The 17,388-nt window shown below is 44.0% G+C and overlaps 1 protein-coding gene and 1 long non-coding RNA gene across 5 annotated transcripts; both read right to left on the reverse strand.

Moving 5' to 3' along the window:
- Window positions 1–1,000: 1,000 nt before the first annotated feature.
- Window positions 1,001–2,204, reverse strand: LOC127302850 (senescence-specific cysteine protease SAG39). The gene is made up of 2 exons (XM_051333563.1): window positions 1,711–2,204; window positions 1,001–1,608 (listed from the first exon to the last, which is right to left on the reverse strand). The coding sequence occupies exons 1-2, from the start codon at window positions 2,135–2,137 to the stop codon at window positions 1,022–1,024; spliced, it is 1,014 nt and encodes a 337-aa protein (XP_051189523.1). The 5' UTR covers window positions 2,138–2,204; the 3' UTR covers window positions 1,001–1,021.
- Window positions 2,205–11,925: 9,721 nt separating this feature from the next.
- Window positions 11,926–16,428, reverse strand: LOC127311715 (uncharacterized). Of its 4 annotated transcripts, none has more exons than XR_007857818.2 (4): window positions 16,069–16,428; window positions 13,369–13,555; window positions 13,093–13,236; window positions 11,926–12,412 (listed from the first exon to the last, which is right to left on the reverse strand). It is a non-coding gene; the product is annotated as an uncharacterized lncRNA (long non-coding RNA). The 4 variants fall into 4 exon arrangements; XR_007857814.2 differs by having other exon boundaries at window positions 13,472–13,555; window positions 16,069–16,279; XR_007857815.2 differs by lacking the exon at window positions 16,069–16,428 and adding an exon at window positions 13,728–13,779 and having other exon boundaries at window positions 13,472–13,555.
- Between the last annotated feature and the right edge of the window lie 960 nt (window positions 16,429–17,388).

A 17,388-nucleotide genomic window follows, 5' to 3' on the forward strand; every position in this document is an offset into this window, starting at 1 on the left:
TTGCCAGGCACAACCAGTTAAGGCCAGACCTTGGGTTTTCACCCTGAAAGGTAGGACTCTGCGCTTCACCTGTGTTGTCGCCCCCAGTTTCATACCACAAAATTCCTATTATTACATTACATTTTGTATATGGACGGGCGCAGCAATGCGCACCATTATGGTCTAGTTACTTCATGATACAAGATATATCTATGAGGTTTTACTTATATTCTGCATACTTTTTATGCATCTAGTATCCTCATTGTTGCAAATGGTGAACCTATAAATCCATGCCTCATTTTCATCCAGTAGAACTTTGTTTACAGTGTTTCTGCAATTTCATATATTTTTTGTTTTGATCATAGAATTATTTTTTAAAAAATCTCTTATTAAAACTAGTGCACCTACACAATGGACAACTTTGTTTGGTGTGTTGGGGGCGGGGGAAGAGACTTTTTTGCATTCTATTTTGCAGTATTTCCTAAAGAGAATCATATCCATTGCGCATTTTTCACATATTGATAAAATTTCATCTAATTAAGGTATAATTTCTTCAACCCTCTTGCAACCGGGGCTAACAAGAGATATCTGACCTCAAGAAGAATAAGAAGAAAGGGATGTAAGTTAAGGTACTTAGCTTTGAGTCAAATACACATTCATTGTATATGGCGAGTGTTGCTCTAGAGTCTAGGTGGCCCACACCAAAAGTATCACTACCTAGTCAGCTTGCATTTGTGCTTGTGCTTCGTGTCTTATAGACCCACGGTATATACGAGTTCGGGGAAGTGGTAAATCGGCATGATCTAGGCCTATGTTGAAGTTGGAGACATTTCAAAGATGTATGCTTGGAGAAATTGTTTTTGACAACATTGTGGGAAGTTGTTCCTTAAGGATCAAAGAAATGCTCGTTGCATTTTAGCTGATCCATAATATTATTTTCTAGCATAATTTACATTCACATATGATAGTGCTACAGAAGGACGAGATACATGTATTTATTAAAGTGTGTGTACTTGTTCGAATATGTGCAATTTGGTGCTTTCTATGCAGTGGGGTAGGAGGAATCCATGGCAATGCCACACATTCCCTTCTTATCACTAATGTCCTTCTCCATTCTTAAGAATCCTTTCTCTCCCCATGTTGTGCCCCATGAATTCTTCAGCAGCCAATACTTTGTGCCATTACCGTCTGCTCCATAACCAATGGCTGCGATCCCATGATCTAGGTCCGTGCCACATGATCCACTCATGATGCCGCTGGAGTAAAATTGGAATGTCATGTCACCTCCATCCACAGAAACCGAAACAGGTTGGTTTGCCACAGCCTTCATGAGGGCACCCTCATCATTTACCGGCACCTCCTCATAGCTCTTAATTGTCGCGGAGCTATTGGATGCACCCTTGCACTTGCCATCTGCTGCAACATATGGGTAGTTGGACTCTAATGTGAGGCCACCGTTCTTGATAATGAACTCAAATGCGTCCTCCATGAGTCCTCCCTCGCAGCCCTGATCTTCACCATGGACATCACAATCGACCAATTCCTGCTCGGAGAGTGAGACAAGTTTGCCGGTACTTAACTTTACAATACCCTCGGTTGCGGCAACAGCGGAAAATGCCCAACAAGAGCCTGCAAATAATTTTGTTGCGATGTAATCTAATCGTGCACACTATCTCGATATGTTAAACATTGATATGCATGTAACAAAAATTATAGGTTAAATGTACTTACCACATTGCCCTTGATTTTTAATAGGAGTGACCGCGCCTTTTGTCCTCCAGTCCATTGTTGCTGGGAGCACATCCAAGTTTATATTCTTATACCTGAATCCCGTCGAAGCCTTTACCTTGTTTGGAAGAAACCCTTTGTTGGTCTTGGTTGCCCTGAACTCGTCGTTGGTGAGGTCAGCAAACTGGTTGATGCCGAGCGAGAACTTGCGGTTTTCGGTGTTGAACGACTCGATGAACCTAACATTGTCGTTGAACACCTCAAATCTATGCTCCTTCTCAGCAGCGTCCTTGTAGACACGGCCATACTGTGCCATCCAAGCCTCGTGTCGCGCCACCATGGACAAGTCTTCGTTCAGTTCGCGAGCTGCAAGTACAGAGCTACGGAGGCAGACGAGGATGGCAAGGAGCAAGGCCTTGGGGAAGGCCATGTTTGATCAGGCTCTCTTCTGACTTGCTTGCCACTGCTGGTAGTGTGTATGTACTCTCTACTGTATATGGTCGATATTGGTTTGGTTTGATGAATGGAGCTGGAGTGTATATATAGTACCTGCTACCTACATGTACGTATTTAAGTAGTACTACGGTGCGTGTACGCTGTTATTTGACCGGCGTGGCCGTGAAGTAATTGTGTGGCTGTTATATGTTAGTATGAAATTAGTGTGCATGAGACGTACGTTGGTGGCACATCTGAGGACGACCCTTTTGGACTGATCGGCCCCTTCAGGATCCCATGTCTGTAACGGAACACCCTAATTTGGGCCGTGAAGTCGTAAAATCGTATGATAGAATCATGATTCTGACAACTTTAAATACAACGCATATATCTCATATTTTAGATTTAAAAAAAAATTATATGGCTTATATCAAAAAACGGAGGGAGTACCTTATTGTTAGTAATCTGGCATATCCTCGATGCAGAAGATACATAACGGAAATACGATCAAATGAGGTAGAAGAGATGACACCGATATCTCTACTCGCCCAGGTATCTGAATAATGTACATATTGGTATAGAAAAAAAAAACTTGCGTGTATGTCTTGGAGTGTTTAAGGTTAACCATTCTAGGGTCAGTTTGGGATTGATGAATTATGGTGCGCTCGACATATACTATAATCAGCTTCGAATAAATAACAAAAATAAAACAAAAATAAATGCTAGCCAAACAGGGAAATAGGCAAAAAAAAAGTATTATACAAATGAGATTATCATAATATATCGTAAACCAAGACAGATCTCTTCGTCCACTGCATTTAGAATCATTGCAGAAAAATACAGTTGATTCCACAAGCATTACTTTCTCTATGTGTTGAGGAATATAGAAGTGACCTATTTTCAGAAGGAGGAGTGTTTCAGCTATTTTTCGTAATTCCATTTTTTGTTTAGATGTCCTAGGTAGAATTTGACCTGAGTAAGATAAAATACATTTCAAACGTTTGGAAGTGTTAAGAAATTTACTTTTTATATGTTAATAAGGTGATGCTCTGTTAACAAGTGAAATTTCAAGTTCAAACTTATATTCATCTAGGAGGTATAAAATTATTATGCATGGATGGTGATGTTGTACTGTTAATCACTATTTATTTCTGATTCTTTTACTTCCTAATGAATTTGAACTTGAAATTCTACACACTTGTGGAAACATTACCTCCGACCAGCAACTTGTATTTTGTGTTTAGAATTTCAGAAACTTTGAAATGTACTTTTATTTGATTTTCACATTCCAACGTAACTTGGTTTTATTATGATATTTTCTCGTACGGGAAAGTTTCAGTAGAGATAACAATGTCCTAGTTTGAGGAATTGCATTAGAAAAAACAAATGCCCTAGAGACAGGAACTGAGGGACTACATGTCTGCTGAGGCGAGATGACATAGCTTCATTTCCCAGGAGTCCAGGACCAGCTCGTTGTCATGCTAGCTAACGATTGACTGACTCATTGCTGTCAACGCCGGCGAGCCCAATTAAGCAAACGGCTAGGTACCAGTATATATATTTTTTGCAGCTAATGGCATAAAGGATCTTATAGGTAGCTCTTCATTTAGGTCATTGGCCTTTCTTGTTCAACGCTGTTATCGATAGGCTTAATTTAAGAGAGGTGTTTATGACTGGTCGGCAGTTTACTTGGGCAAACAGCTTGTCGGAGCCCACATACGAGAAACTAGATCGCGTGTTGATGGATACCGAATGGGAAAATAAATACCCTATGGTGTCAGTCCGTGCACTAGAACGTATTGAAAAACTGTCTGACCACGCTCCCATCCTTTTAACCACTGGGAATCCCAGACCCGTTTGTAAACGGCCGTTCAAATTTGAACTTGGCTGGTTATATCGAGAGGGATTTCATGATATGGTTAAAAGGGTTTGGGAAAGTGTCAACACCCGGATTTTTAAGTCCAGATGCCTGTTATGTCATACATCGCAATCCCAGGAATATTGTTGTTGCGAGACATAACAGTTGAATATCATAAGTCGTCATCCATTACATACCATAGTCGTCTTACAAATAGAGATCACATGATCCATATTAGACACATAGTTGATCTATTGATCAACATACACAAAGTTCATAGTTTCATAGCGGAAGCGTAAATAGAAGGGACTCTCTAGTCCACAGGCCAACGTCTGACGTCAGAAGATTCCCTAGTTGTCGTAGGCGTCCTGCTGGTCGTCATCTTGATAGTTCTGCTCCTCTTCATAGTCTGGCCATTTGAATAGCCAGGGACACAGCCGTGAGTACTTTAAAGTACTCGCAAACTAATACTAATGTAAGTTCTAACAATTCTAGTAAGGGGTGCTAAGCTCTAGTTTATTTTGCATAAAGCCAATTTTAGTTCACAAACCTTTTTGTAAACAACTCTTCATGTGCTAACTAACTCAAGTGGGAACATTAGTGTCATTCCCACAACTCCATTGTGATTCCAAAACAATGTCACCTTTCAAGTTCAAATCCACCAGTCACCCTTCACCATTCATAGTTTTCAAACAGTTCTGATGACGGAACCGTATGGCCTTTCCAACTGTCCATAACCGAGGACGCGGCTATTCGAATAGGTTTAACTCTGCAGAGGTTGTACACTTGTGCCACAACAATTGCAATAGCTCGCCAGGGGTAACTGGCCCTGATTTATCGTACGCAGTACGCGAACTACCAATCATAACCTTTCATTTACATACCCTAGTATAGGCACCTCTCCCCATGAGCTTGGCCTCCCAGTGAAGACAGACGGTCAGCCTGGGAACTGCACAGGGCTTGGGCCGGACATTCACCTCATTTCGCGTCATATCATCCCATTTCTTTTGTTGTAGAGGCAGCTTTCGGCATAACCCCGATGACGCTTGTTTAGAGGGAACCCATACTAAGACACACAAACTTCCGGTTAAGCCCTACCCAGATTCAGGTATTGTGGGGGTACTTGTAAAATTGGAATGGTATCGCATCCGAACCCAACCATCAGATTTTGTAAAGTTCACCAAGTCATTCACAGATCATATTCACCTTCAAAATCTTTCAGTAGAATTACTCATCATTCCAAAGTCATTTTATTTCACAAGTTCCAAACTAAGGTAGTCACTTTTAATTTAGCACTAGCATCTAATTATGAGGGGTGCTAAGTACTTTGCTTTGCTTCTAGGCTAACCTTGATACTCTTGTACTAATCCAATACTAACCAAGTGAATCATAAATCAAAAAGGTACTTTGATAAAACAACAGTAAATAAAGCTTGTAAGGTATAACTGGGAAATAGGATCATAAGCATAAAGTAAATAGGATAATGCCTTGCTCATAGTGAGCTTTGCACTTTGCAAGAGTATTATCTTGCATTGGGGTTAACTTGCAAAAGTCTAGCTTGCGTTGGTGTTAGCTTGCAAGAATATTAGCTTGCAACCATATAACTTGCAAAAGTCTAGCTTGTATTGGTAATAGCTTGCTGACTTTACTACTCTAGTAAACTTCTTTACTTTGACCAAAGTTAACTATAAAAGCAACTTATTGAGAAAACAAGTAAAAACTGGTAATGTATAAACTTGGGATAGGCTTATGTAAGAAAAGGTAAGATTCATGGTGCCTTGCCCCCAAAAAGGGGCTTTGCACTTTGCAAGAATATTAGCTTGCATTGGTATTGGCTTGCCTTGGTTGAAGTGGGGGTCCAAGTTCTCTTCTCCTTCCTCTTTGTAGAAGTCCTCCTCCTCCTGATAGTCTCCGGTACTAGCGTCTAAAATACGAATGCGGGGTACACAATCATCATACCAAACTTACATACTAAAATAAGCACACACAAGCTTTACACAACTTAAACTAGCATCACACACTACTATTAAGTGGGTGGATGTGTTCCTCTTATTTAAGAAAAATAATTTCCTCTCATACTAACTTAGGTGTTACTTTTAATTACTTAGAGAAAATAATTTCCTCTTATTATCTTATTAAGATTTAATTTCTCTCATGAACAATATATGACCTAGGTTAACCAAAGTCAACCTCTTCATACTCATCATTTAAGAAAATGATTTAAATGAGGTTCCATACCTCATGCAATTTAATACTAACATGGTAGTGATTTAATGTCACCAAATACTCAATATGAGATTATATAGACCATGGTCACTACCTCATGTTGAATTACTTGAGACCAAGATTTAAATGAGAGGAAAACCTCTCCTATGATTTAACACATAGTTGTAACTAGGTTAACAACTATCATTGAGGTGATTTAACATCATCAACAATCCATTGGCTATTCTAACATTACTTGTATTTACACCAACTATTCTATTCACACAATTACTACAATTGGGGGGCATTGGTTGTGTTGCTTGAGGAAAATAATTTCCTCTCCTTACATATGTAAATGATAATTTCCATATGGTTCTTGAGAAATACTTTTCTCTCATTGAAATCTTCTTAAGATTTAATTTCTCAAACAATCATACATGAATTCCTGTTGACCCAAGTCAACCATTCATCATCATCATTTGAGAAATTGGTTTAAATGAGGTAGAGTACCTCATACTATTTAATATCACTACATATGATTTAAATCTCTAAGTACTTCATATAAGAGAGTTTGGACCAGGGGTCCAAACTTCACATGAATTCATTTGAGACAAAGTTTCAATGAAGTATAAGACTTCATAAGAATTACTTAATAGTTTTGGACAATATCAACTAGTTAAACTAGCCCTATTATCCACTACTTAAACTAGGGCATGATCATGCAAAGTGACCATACCATTTTATTGCATAAACAATTAGTGTAAGTCAAATGTGAGCTATTAGAGTTGAAATCAACTCAATATCTATTTTGGTTGATTTTTAAGAATTATTTGAATTCACAAAAGTCCCTGTCTTGATATTTTTACTATTTTAATTCTACACAAGATGTAGGGTTCAAACCAGTGCCATTGGTTAGAGCATTTCATAAGGTTTCCATCAACATCAAATTCATCAAATTTGGTTCAGTAGATTTGCAACTATTGAATTTCAAAGTTTGTGCTGTATTGAAATTCATTTGGAATTAATTAAACTCGATTTGAATTAAGAGGGCCGGCGGGAAACTTGTGTTGAATACATAATTTGGCTATTAGGTATTTATAGGCCAAATTAATGTAAAAGTCTATGGTTAAATTGTTGATTGACATATTTATTTGGACCTGTTATTTAGTTCAAAATGCAGGCTTGATCAAAGTTCAATACAAATGAGAGCGGCAATTGAAGCGTATCAAGCTATTCAGCCAGGACAACTATAATGAGTTTTGCATGGACCAGCAGCTAAAAGGAAAAGTCCTCGGGCATGTATCGGAGCCAAGCTAGAAGAAGTGCGTCAGGAAAAAATCATATATGCATGCATGAGGCGGATGCAAGTCATTAGCTCTTGGCCTGACTATTTTATCTACACAAGCAATTAGTGCTGGTACGTAAATACCGTACAGGAGATAGCCGATTCAGAACGTCACGTTCTATACATGGTAGTTCAGATATGGCAAGATTCTAGTCGGTTTAGACATTGGAGTTGTACCCGTGTACGTCAAGTCCTAGTGCATTGTAACGCAAAGTCCCGCACCTTATTTAAAGGCTGTGGCCGATTGACGAGAGAACCCCAATCGATATTCATCAAAAATACAATCTACTTTTTACGTACGTTTTCTTTCGTTGTTCTCTTTGCCGAGCTCTAGTACATCTAGGGTTTAGCAAAATCTTTGCCGCTTTGCGCTGAAAAGCGGTCGTTCTCCTCTCCGAAATTGAGGCATCTTTGTTGATTTGCTCGAAAATCATCCGTTCGTCGTCACGAAAGTACGACGGTTATCGTGTTGTTGCGCCGCAGTTTTGCGTGGCAACACAATTGGCGACTCCGCTGGGGAACGAAGAAGCACACGATGAATACTGATCCCAAGGACGCAAGCAATCTCAACCTGGACAACATCATCCCTGCCACGCTCGAAGATCTTTCTGAAGATGACCAGCGGGAGATCGAGCGGGAGCTTGAGGAAGAGAAGGCTGAGCGATTGAAGGTGAAGTTGGCTGGATATTTGAAAACAAGGAACGGCTTCATCAAAAAGGTACCTGCACCAAATCTGACCGCTGCATCTAGTACAGAGGTAAATAAGTCTCCCGAAGAAATTGCTCATCTTGTTGATGTGTCCGTAGCTAGCAAGTATGGTTCTGATATGGCAAATGCGGCACGCACAGTTACTCAATTAGCTAGTAAGTTTGAAGAATTTGAAACTAGTTTACCTCATAAAGTTCGCTATTTATTGCTGCAAACAAATGGTGAAAACTTTGGGAAAAATCTAGCGCCTATAGAAAATAGCTCACAGCCTAGTAATATACATACTTCTGGCGTGTTAGCTAATGTTATACAACCTGCCATAAACAATGTTCAAGGTAGCCAAAATTATGTTAGCAGTTCTGGCAACAACTTTGTATCTAGTATTGCTGCTCCAATTGTTTCAACTTCGGTTCCACTAAATTACAACATCAATAACCGAAGTATTGGCTTCAATTCTAATTTGCAGCAACCTAGTTATCAAACGGTGGCATATAATACATCACCGCTGCCACCCGTTGGTACCGGGGTTCCTTACGGGCCGATACCAGATGCTTATTTTAATGGTTCTCCGCAGCAAACCATGCATGCTCAAATTTGTTTGCCGGAGATGCCACAGCGTACTTGTGTTCAACCCGTTCCACAAATTAGTTCTCCACAATCCACTGATAATTTTAAAGATCAAATTGCTAGTATACTTAGAGAATTTGGTTTGGAACCTAAGGGTAGAGCACGTGCATATCAAAAACCATACCCTGAATATTTTGACTTGACACCATATCCTCGTGGTTTTAGAATTCCAGATTTTGTTAAATTTACGGGGGAAGATGGTAGATCTACATTTGAGCATGTAGGACAGTTTTTAGCACAATGCAGTGAGATTGGTACATCTGATGTTTATAGGGTAAAATTGTTCCCTTTATCTTTGTCTGGCACTGCATTTACTTGGTTTACATCGCTTGCTCCTAATTCTATTTCAATGTGGGCACAATTAGAGCAAAGATTTCATGAGTATTTTTATAGCGGTGAAACTGAGCTTCGACTTTCAGATTTAACAATGGTTAGGCAAAAATATAATGAACATGTGCATGATTACATTAGGAGATTCAGAGATGTCAAAAACCGTTGTTTTAGTTTGAACATAGCCGAAAAAGATTTAGCTGATCTTGCTTTTTCGGGTTTGCTCGCTCATATTAAGGATAAACTAGAAGGGCAACAATTTTCAGATGTTAATCAAGTTTTGCAAAAGGCTTTGGCACAGGAGAATCGAGCTAAAGAAGTTAAACAATTTAGCCGATTTAAAGATAATAATAGAAATAAGGAGAAGGAAAACCACATGGTTAATACGTTAGATTATGATGATGATTCGGCTAGTGAAGACGAAGTTGATATTTGTGTAGCCGAATGGGTTCAATCATCTAAGTCCAAACCTTTTGCATGTCCTGCCTTGAAACCCACACCTGCTAGAAGAGAGGAAATTAAGTATACTTTTGATGTTAGCAAGTGTGATAAAATATTTGATATGTTGCTGCAAGGAAGTTTAATTAGACTGAGAGAAGGTCATGTAATGCCATCTGCGGAAAAATTGGGTAGAAAGGCTTATTGTAAATGGCATAATTCTTTTTCACATGCTACTAATGATTGTAATGTGTTTCGTCGACAGGTGCAATCGGCCATTGAGGACGGACGATTGACATTTACAGAAAGTTCTAAGATGAAGCTCGATACTGATCCGTTTCCTATAAATGTTATTGATTTTGAGAATAAGAAGGTGCTTATTCGGTCAGATCAGACCGAGTCCGCAAGAGGGAAAAATGTTGTGGTTGATAATAATGCTCCTCCGAGAACGATCAAACCAAAAAATCCAGTAGTAGGAGTGTGGAAAGTCAATGCAACAAAGAGACAACCTCCCAAAGCCCACAGTCAGCATGTTGTTGGAGAAATACACTTCACGCAAGGCCGATAATGTCTTTAATCGGCTCGGAGGTAACAAGCGCCCTAGGTCTCCTACTCGACCCGGGGGGCATGAGCGTTGGCGAGGAGATCAGTACAGCCAGCAGCCTCATTTTCCAGTGGCATCGGCATATTGGGGCTGCCCATATCCTGTGTATCCTCAATACCCTCCGTGGGGTTTCAGTCCGTGGTCTCCATATCCTACAGGGCCAGGTTATTTTCAGCCAGATTGGGTTCCAGAGAGGCCTCCGTTCAGACCATATATGCATGACAAAAGAGCCCGTTTCAATCATGAGGTTAGGTCGCATGATGCAATTATTGTTCAGCGAAACTCATCGCCGAGTCGCGGTGCAGGTGGCAGGAACTATATAGGTGACTGCAAGCGAGTGTGGGTGAAGCGTGCTGAACTTAAGCTGGTTAAAAATTCAGATGATCTAAATGCAGCTAATGCTTTGAAAGTTGGTAAGCAGCAGGGAGCTGAAGGTGATGTTTCGAATACAGAGACAAGTGTTGATGATGGTGCACAGCTGCAGCTAGCAGGGTCCGATGCTGGCAATGGTTTGAATCCCGAGAAAGAGAAAATAGCTCACGGTGGTAGTGATATACATCAGCGTCAAGGATCTTATCGGGTTCAGAAGGAGGCAACGATTGAGCCAAGCTGGGAAAACAGCAGCAAAAACCGCAATAGCTATGCAGCTGCTGTTATACGTGATGGACCTAAGCATGGTGGCACAAATAATAATGCAGCCCAAGAAGTTAGTTTACACGCTGGTTTGGGGAATAACATGCATGGACGCTTAGAGAAGCCCCAACTACATACTAGTACCAGTAAGTCTGTTGCTGATTCAGCTTATCAGTACGCGAGAGGCCGCGGAAAATTTGAGGTTGGCGGTCCATCTGAGCAGCGTAATATTTTTTCGGCCAGGGATACTACATTTGCTCCAAGAACAACAGTAAGTCAGTATAGGCCGGGAAATTTCAGAAGCAGCAGAGTTATGTCAGTTGCGCCGGGTACTAAACCAGGACCTCGGTGGTGTCCCAGAGGTCTCACACATACACAGAAACGACGGGTGCAGCGATTGCGGACATTAGAGATCAGAGAAGAGATAGCTGAGAAGAAGCGCGATGAAATGTTCAACCGTGGAAAACCAATGGTGTTTCCGAAGATGACTTGGAGGGAGAAGCGCCTCGCGGCGGAGGAAAATAAAAATACGGATGGTACCATTGATGATACAAATTCAGAAAGTAAAAATGACATGGTTGTTGACAAAAATTCTGAAAGCACAAATGAGGAACCTACTGATGTGGGGGACATTGTTGCTGATATGGGCGTAACAGAGATGTCATGGCAAGAGCGCATGATAAATGACATGATGCAAAACGGAGGCGACACAAGTGATAGCGAGAGCTCAGAAAATGATGAAGAAATACCTACTAATATGGAGGTTAATATGGTGTTTGCATTGCCCGCAGAATTTCGTGCGCCCGAAGTTGAAGTTGCAGAACTTGTGCTTGGTCCTAAAAATGCTATCTCTACCATCTAAAAAGGAAGAACTTCCTCTGTTTCCTCCGGTCGAGTTTCGTCACACATATTTTCAACTTGGCCATTTTACCCTCCCACCTTGCTTCAAACAATCTAGCACGGCAATCATTTCAGTGTAACAGAATAGGAAACCGCATAAGCATTCCAGAGTCCAGCGCATAATCACCGCCCACAGAATAGGAAATCGCAACATTAATTCATCGCGCATTCCAGGAAAGTGCACACAACATTTCAGGGATCTATCAACACACCATTATGTCAGGTACAAGAAAGAAAACCGCAACATTTCAGGGATCAATCACATTTCAAAGGAAACTCCATCATTGCAGATCAACCATATCGGTACTTGCCTGAAACCATAGAATCCTAAAGCATGCATATAAAGGGTACCCTGCACCATTGTTATGCGAGAGAACTCCTGGAATCATCAGGGAGAGTAAAGGTACATAACCACGCCTCTAGGCTGTATGCAGTTTTCAAACTGTTGTTTCATACCTTTTCTGATTTGTATTTTATTATCATGTGGATCATCAGGGAAACTGGAGATGCACTTTGTTTGAAGAACTTCCCCATCAGGAAATAGCGGATCACTAGAAAAGATATCAAATTGTATGTATTTTACTCTCATGCGGATCACCAGTTGTATGCACTTTGTGAGAATCTGCAGTAATCATGGTTTGAACAAATCATTATAGGATAACTTGTCTTTCAGATCATAATGTTTTAATACTTCACTAATACCAATCTGATAGATACTTGAGTTTCATGCTTTGAGATTGGAATTATCTTTCCTCGATGTGTTAACAAAGCTAGGAGGCCCTGTGTGAGGTCATAATGCGTCTAGCCTAATCAATGTTTCCTGTTACATCTAGAGAGTAACCTGATTTATAGAAAATATATACCTGATCAAAGTTATTTTTTTGTTCATTTGCAGGTTTTGATCAGATCGAACTACATAATTTAAGAATGAAAGTGGACTGATGTTGATGCTAGGCATAAGCGAGTAACAATTTTTTCATCTAACCACATCTGTAGCTATAATTTCCCTTCGCTGTAATGTAATAAAGCATGGGATGGCTTAACTTTGTTTGCCATTTGCTTTCTTCGCTTTGCTATTCAGAGCTGAATGTATTTGAAAATGGTTTTCAATAGCTACAGATTCACTTTATGATTGTTCCTTTTTCTGTAGCCACAAAAGTATAACTAAGCTTCTTTAGTGTTTGCTGTCAAACATAGGTTTATTATTTCAGATTGGTGGGCTAACAACATTAAGATAGACGAACAAATAACCCTTCAGCAAAATAAAGGCGACATATAATGAAAATCTCATCAAGAAGTTACCAGCTTTTGCTTCTTTGCTTGATGAAAGATCGGTTGAACCATCCTTCTGTCGCTGACCATCCGGAGTCATTTCATAAGCAGGGTTGTCATTATTATCATTCACACTGGAACCTTTCTTTTTGGAATGCTCCTTTGATTATAAGCCTGTAGATGGGAACATACACTTATTGTTCTCTTCAATCTAGCATTGAATTTGAAATAATGAATATCTACACTGAATATTGAATAGAGAAGTAGAAAGTGAGCTCTTGTTCAGCGCCCAACTGAAAAAATTACATCGAGTAAAGCCTCTTATTTTAGATAGTCCGTCTAGCAAGTCCACTACAAAACGGCAGCACACAGTCAACACTGACACTGAGACAACGGGTTCATAACAAACCTGATATATTTAAACCTTGAGCAACTAAATGTTGAGTTGCATAATCAAATTGCAGGCCAGATGAACCGACAGTGCTCCTCAGTTCTGCAAAAATGTTAGAACAACAGGGAGTCAGGGATAACAAAACGGGAGAATAAGCTGCAAATATAGCCACAATTTATTCAAGCACAAAATGATTTTTCCACACAAATTAGCTTCTTAGTTCAATACTACTTATATCATACCAATAAAAAAAGGAAAAGGGAAAGATACGCACATGTCTTTAATGAACCTATCACCAATTGTCCATGTTTCTTGTCACCAAAATGCAAAGTACGGGCAGGTCGGCCCAGCGCGCCGCCGGCGCCCGCCGATCTCTCTGCTCCCACCACCCCGGCGGCCGGCGAGACCAGATCCGGAACCCCCTCCGTCCCCTCTCTCCTCTGCACCAGCTGGTAGGCCCAGGCTTCGAGCGAGCGGTCGGCTTCATCACTTCCAAGCTCATCCTCTACCGGCTTCAACTTCGCCTCCGCCCCCGTGTGGCTCGTCAGGGCCGCACCGGGGCGTCCCCACTTCGCGTCGCGCCGCCCTCCCGCTCTTGACCTCCTCACCGCCGTCGTCGCTGGCTATGGCCGCGGCGGCGGCGGGGCCCGCCCCAAAGGTGGCGTGGTGGTGAGAGCTCCTGAGCGGAGGAGCTCCTTTCCTTGGCGCGGGCACGCAGGGGCGGCGGCCCCTGAATCCCTCCTGTCGGCAGGCGGCCCTGGTCGTGGTGGCCGTTGCAGGTGGTTGGTGGCAGCGTCCTGGCCGTGTGGGCGGTAGGGCGTCTGCGGCCGTCGGTGGCGGCGGGTGAGGCTCGGGCTCCTTCAGCAGCGCGGCGCGGTGGTCCAAGGCCAAGGCAGAGCTGCTCGGGCATCTGGCGGCTTCGGCTACCATGGCTGCTCGGTGCAGCGCGGCGACGAGTAGGCACGGGCTTTCCCGACGGCTCGTCCGGCTTGCTGTGGTGGGGTGGCGGCCCTCCCTCCAGGCTCTGGTGGTGGCGCTCTTCGGCAGTGGCCAGAGTGTAGGGCTCCCGCGGTGGCGCGGCTGTGGGTGGTTTCGAGGGGCCGCCAATCCGGTCGGGGTGCTCGCATTTCTGCGGCCGCTGGCTCTATGTTTTGGATCTCCGTGTTGGCGTCCGTCGAAGCCCCCTCTCTGTGGCGGTTGGCGGCGCCCGCGGCGCTCTGCTTCGGTGAGCTCGGCTGGCAGCAGTGGTGTGGCTCGGCTTCAACCCCGCGTGGTGCGGGCGGTGGCAGCGGAGCTCGCTGAGCTTCTCGGTCTGGTTTGGCGGCGGTGGCTCCTGTGTGGCGGTGGCGCTGTTGCCGCACAAGAGGTGTGCGTCCGTGGGGTGCGGGCTGGCGGCGGTTTGGTCTCCGCCTTGCTGTCCGGCCGCGTGGGGATGTAGAGGCTCGTTTGCTCCGGGTGAAAGCTTGACCGCGCGGCGTCCGTGGATGTCGCCGTCCTCCTTGGGGGGCGGTCGTGGAGCTGTCCGACCTTTGCTACCCTCGGGTTCACGGCTTCGGGTGAAAGCCTTGATCCCGCTTTGCGGGATTGGACGACGACGTCGTCTCATCGTCGTTTCCCCTCTTGAGGGCGTCGTCTTGAAGCCGGTGATCCTCTTCGCGCGCCCCGGCGGGCTGGACGCACACGACATCTAGGTTGGCAGGAGGTTGACCGGAGATGTGGGGTTCCGGGTGGAGGCTTGTGAGGCAACGACGATGGTGGTGACCAAGGTTTGGTAGCGGCAAGATCATGTTAGTCGGCTCCGTTCCGGCGTGTTCGAGTGTCTTCGTGTTGGTCTCCTCTCGCTGTGAAGTCGAAGCTGCCTTTGGGCGGTGTACGATGACCTTCATGGGGCGGTTCGATGAAGGTCCTACTCGGCGCAGGTCTTGCGCATCTCCTTTCCGGGGCTCGTCTTCAGAATCGAAGCTGCCGGTCTCTCCTCGAAGAGCCATCTGTTTGGCATAGGCCGACTTAAGCTTCGCCTTTGTGTGGCTTTTGTGGGTAGCCAGGGTGGCTAGGTGTGTCCCTTGTGGCCGAGTGTGTGTGGTTGTGAGTGTGGCTTTGGCCTGGTTGTTGTTGGTTTTCGCCTGGTTTTCTCCTAAAAACTGAGCACCTTCTACTTAATTAATGAATGAGGCAAAGCTTTTGCCTCGGTTTCAAAAAAAAAAAAATGCAAAGTACTTCCTATCGTCATGTACTTATATTGTATCTGCAGAATTGGCAGCTGCTAATTAGCATTTAGAAACGTGTCGCCGACCAGTCAAGATATGACACCCTTGGATCATTCAATTGCACTAGATTTCATGAATTCAGCAATATCATACACCTATTTAAACAGTTCAAGTGCAGGAAACTAAATCAGCATTGCAGACTTTTTGCATATACTTTGATAGTGCATGAAACGAGGGCAGGACAATTCAAAGAGCTATACGATAATTGTAAGATTAATAAATAATAATTTTTAGACAATTGTATGGGCATATTAGCACAAACACCAAACCATCCCATCACCAGCAGAGAGATGCATCACACTATATTATGCAAGCCATGTCGATCGGGGATTTTAATTGGTAATTTACCTGCACTCGTTGAGTACGCTCCACGTCTAGAGGCTGGAGTTGTGGAAGTGGAAGTGCTTGTCACCACGGTGGAACGGGGGTGCCGTGATGCGGGTTCATGATGCAGTCGATGGCCTCCTCCAGCCGTTGCTTCAACAAGCCCGCCGCCTCCATGGGGGTCTATGAGGGGTCTTGGCAGCCTGCTAGCTGGGGGGGGGGGGGGTGGGTGAACGATGTGTTGGGCGGAGCGAGCCGCCAACGGGAGGAGATGGCGGCAGCGGCGGGGAAGCATAGGATGGGGCAGCGCAACGGAGCAAGAGAGAGGTTCGCTTCAGTAAGTGAGAGGATAAGGTTAGCCTGTCGTGCATTTTTTTTTTTTGCTAAACTGGGTTTGCGATGTTTGATCTGGATTTTGCCATTTTGGTCGCTGGAACGAGTACTTCATGCCTGTCTAGCAACCACCCTTATTTGGAACGAGATCCTCTAACGTTGACATTCCTCTAACTTTACTTCTTCCCATTCACACGATTAACATTATTTTGATCAAAATTAACATTTCCGAAAGGCTGGACCGATGATCGATGGCATCAAGACTGTCTGCGCCGGAAGTTCTCGACGGCGGAGCGGAAAGGATGGAGGGCGGGCGGCGCGGCTGGAGAAGAAGGCGTTGGCGGCGCGCGCGCACCAGCATGCGCTGGCCGGGTGTGTTGCTGCCACCAACGCGAACCCATGGAGTACGTCGGTGCCGGTGTACGTTCCGGGAGTGGTCTCTCCGTCGACATCCGGGTCCTACAACGACGGCCCCTCCGCCACTCCCGGGTGCGTGACCCCAAACTTGTTGCCGCACTAGCAGGATACGCTGCCGCATGGCGGCTTCAACCCCAACTCCATCTTCTACTCCTGGTGTACGAGCAAGCGCCCCAGCGCGAGCCAGGACCCGGTCCGGACGGCGCCCTGCTCACTGGCCGCAGGGGCCCGCTCAAATTCGACGACGCCGGCGCTGAGGAGGAGGAGGAGGGGAAGGAGGACGAGGAGGAGAAGGGGAGGGGTGGAGAACAACGAGGACGAAGTGGGCGGCGACGAAGAGGATGACGAGGGTGCCGGTGAGGATGCCGGTGATCTCGTGGAGGTTGACACGGACGGCGTGAGGAGGAAGAAGAAGAAGAAGAAGAAGAAGAAGAAGAAGAAGAAGAAGAAGAAGAAGAAGAAGAAGAAGACGTCGAGCACACGAGGTCCCAAGTGACGCCTCTGGAGGATCTATATCAGTGCGACTCGTGGGCGACGGTGAGTCATGACTCTATCATCGACGCCAACCAAAAGTACGGGAAGTATTGGGCGAGG

This window comes from Lolium perenne, chromosome 1, assembly GCF_019359855.2.
Source record: "Lolium perenne isolate Kyuss_39 chromosome 1, Kyuss_2.0, whole genome shotgun sequence".
Taxonomy (NCBI): Eukaryota; Viridiplantae; Streptophyta; class Magnoliopsida; order Poales; family Poaceae; genus Lolium; species Lolium perenne.

Excerpts from the sequence above, each read along its gene's own strand:
- LOC127302850 (XM_051333563.1), bottom strand. The coding sequence starts at position 2,137 with ATGGCCTTCCCCAAGGCCTTGCTCCTTGCCATCCTCGTCTGCCTCCGT. Across the intron at positions 1,609-1,710 it reads TAAAAATCAAGGGCAATGTG|GCTCTTGTTGGGCATTTTCC; the intron begins GTAAGTACATTT and ends AATTATTTGCAG.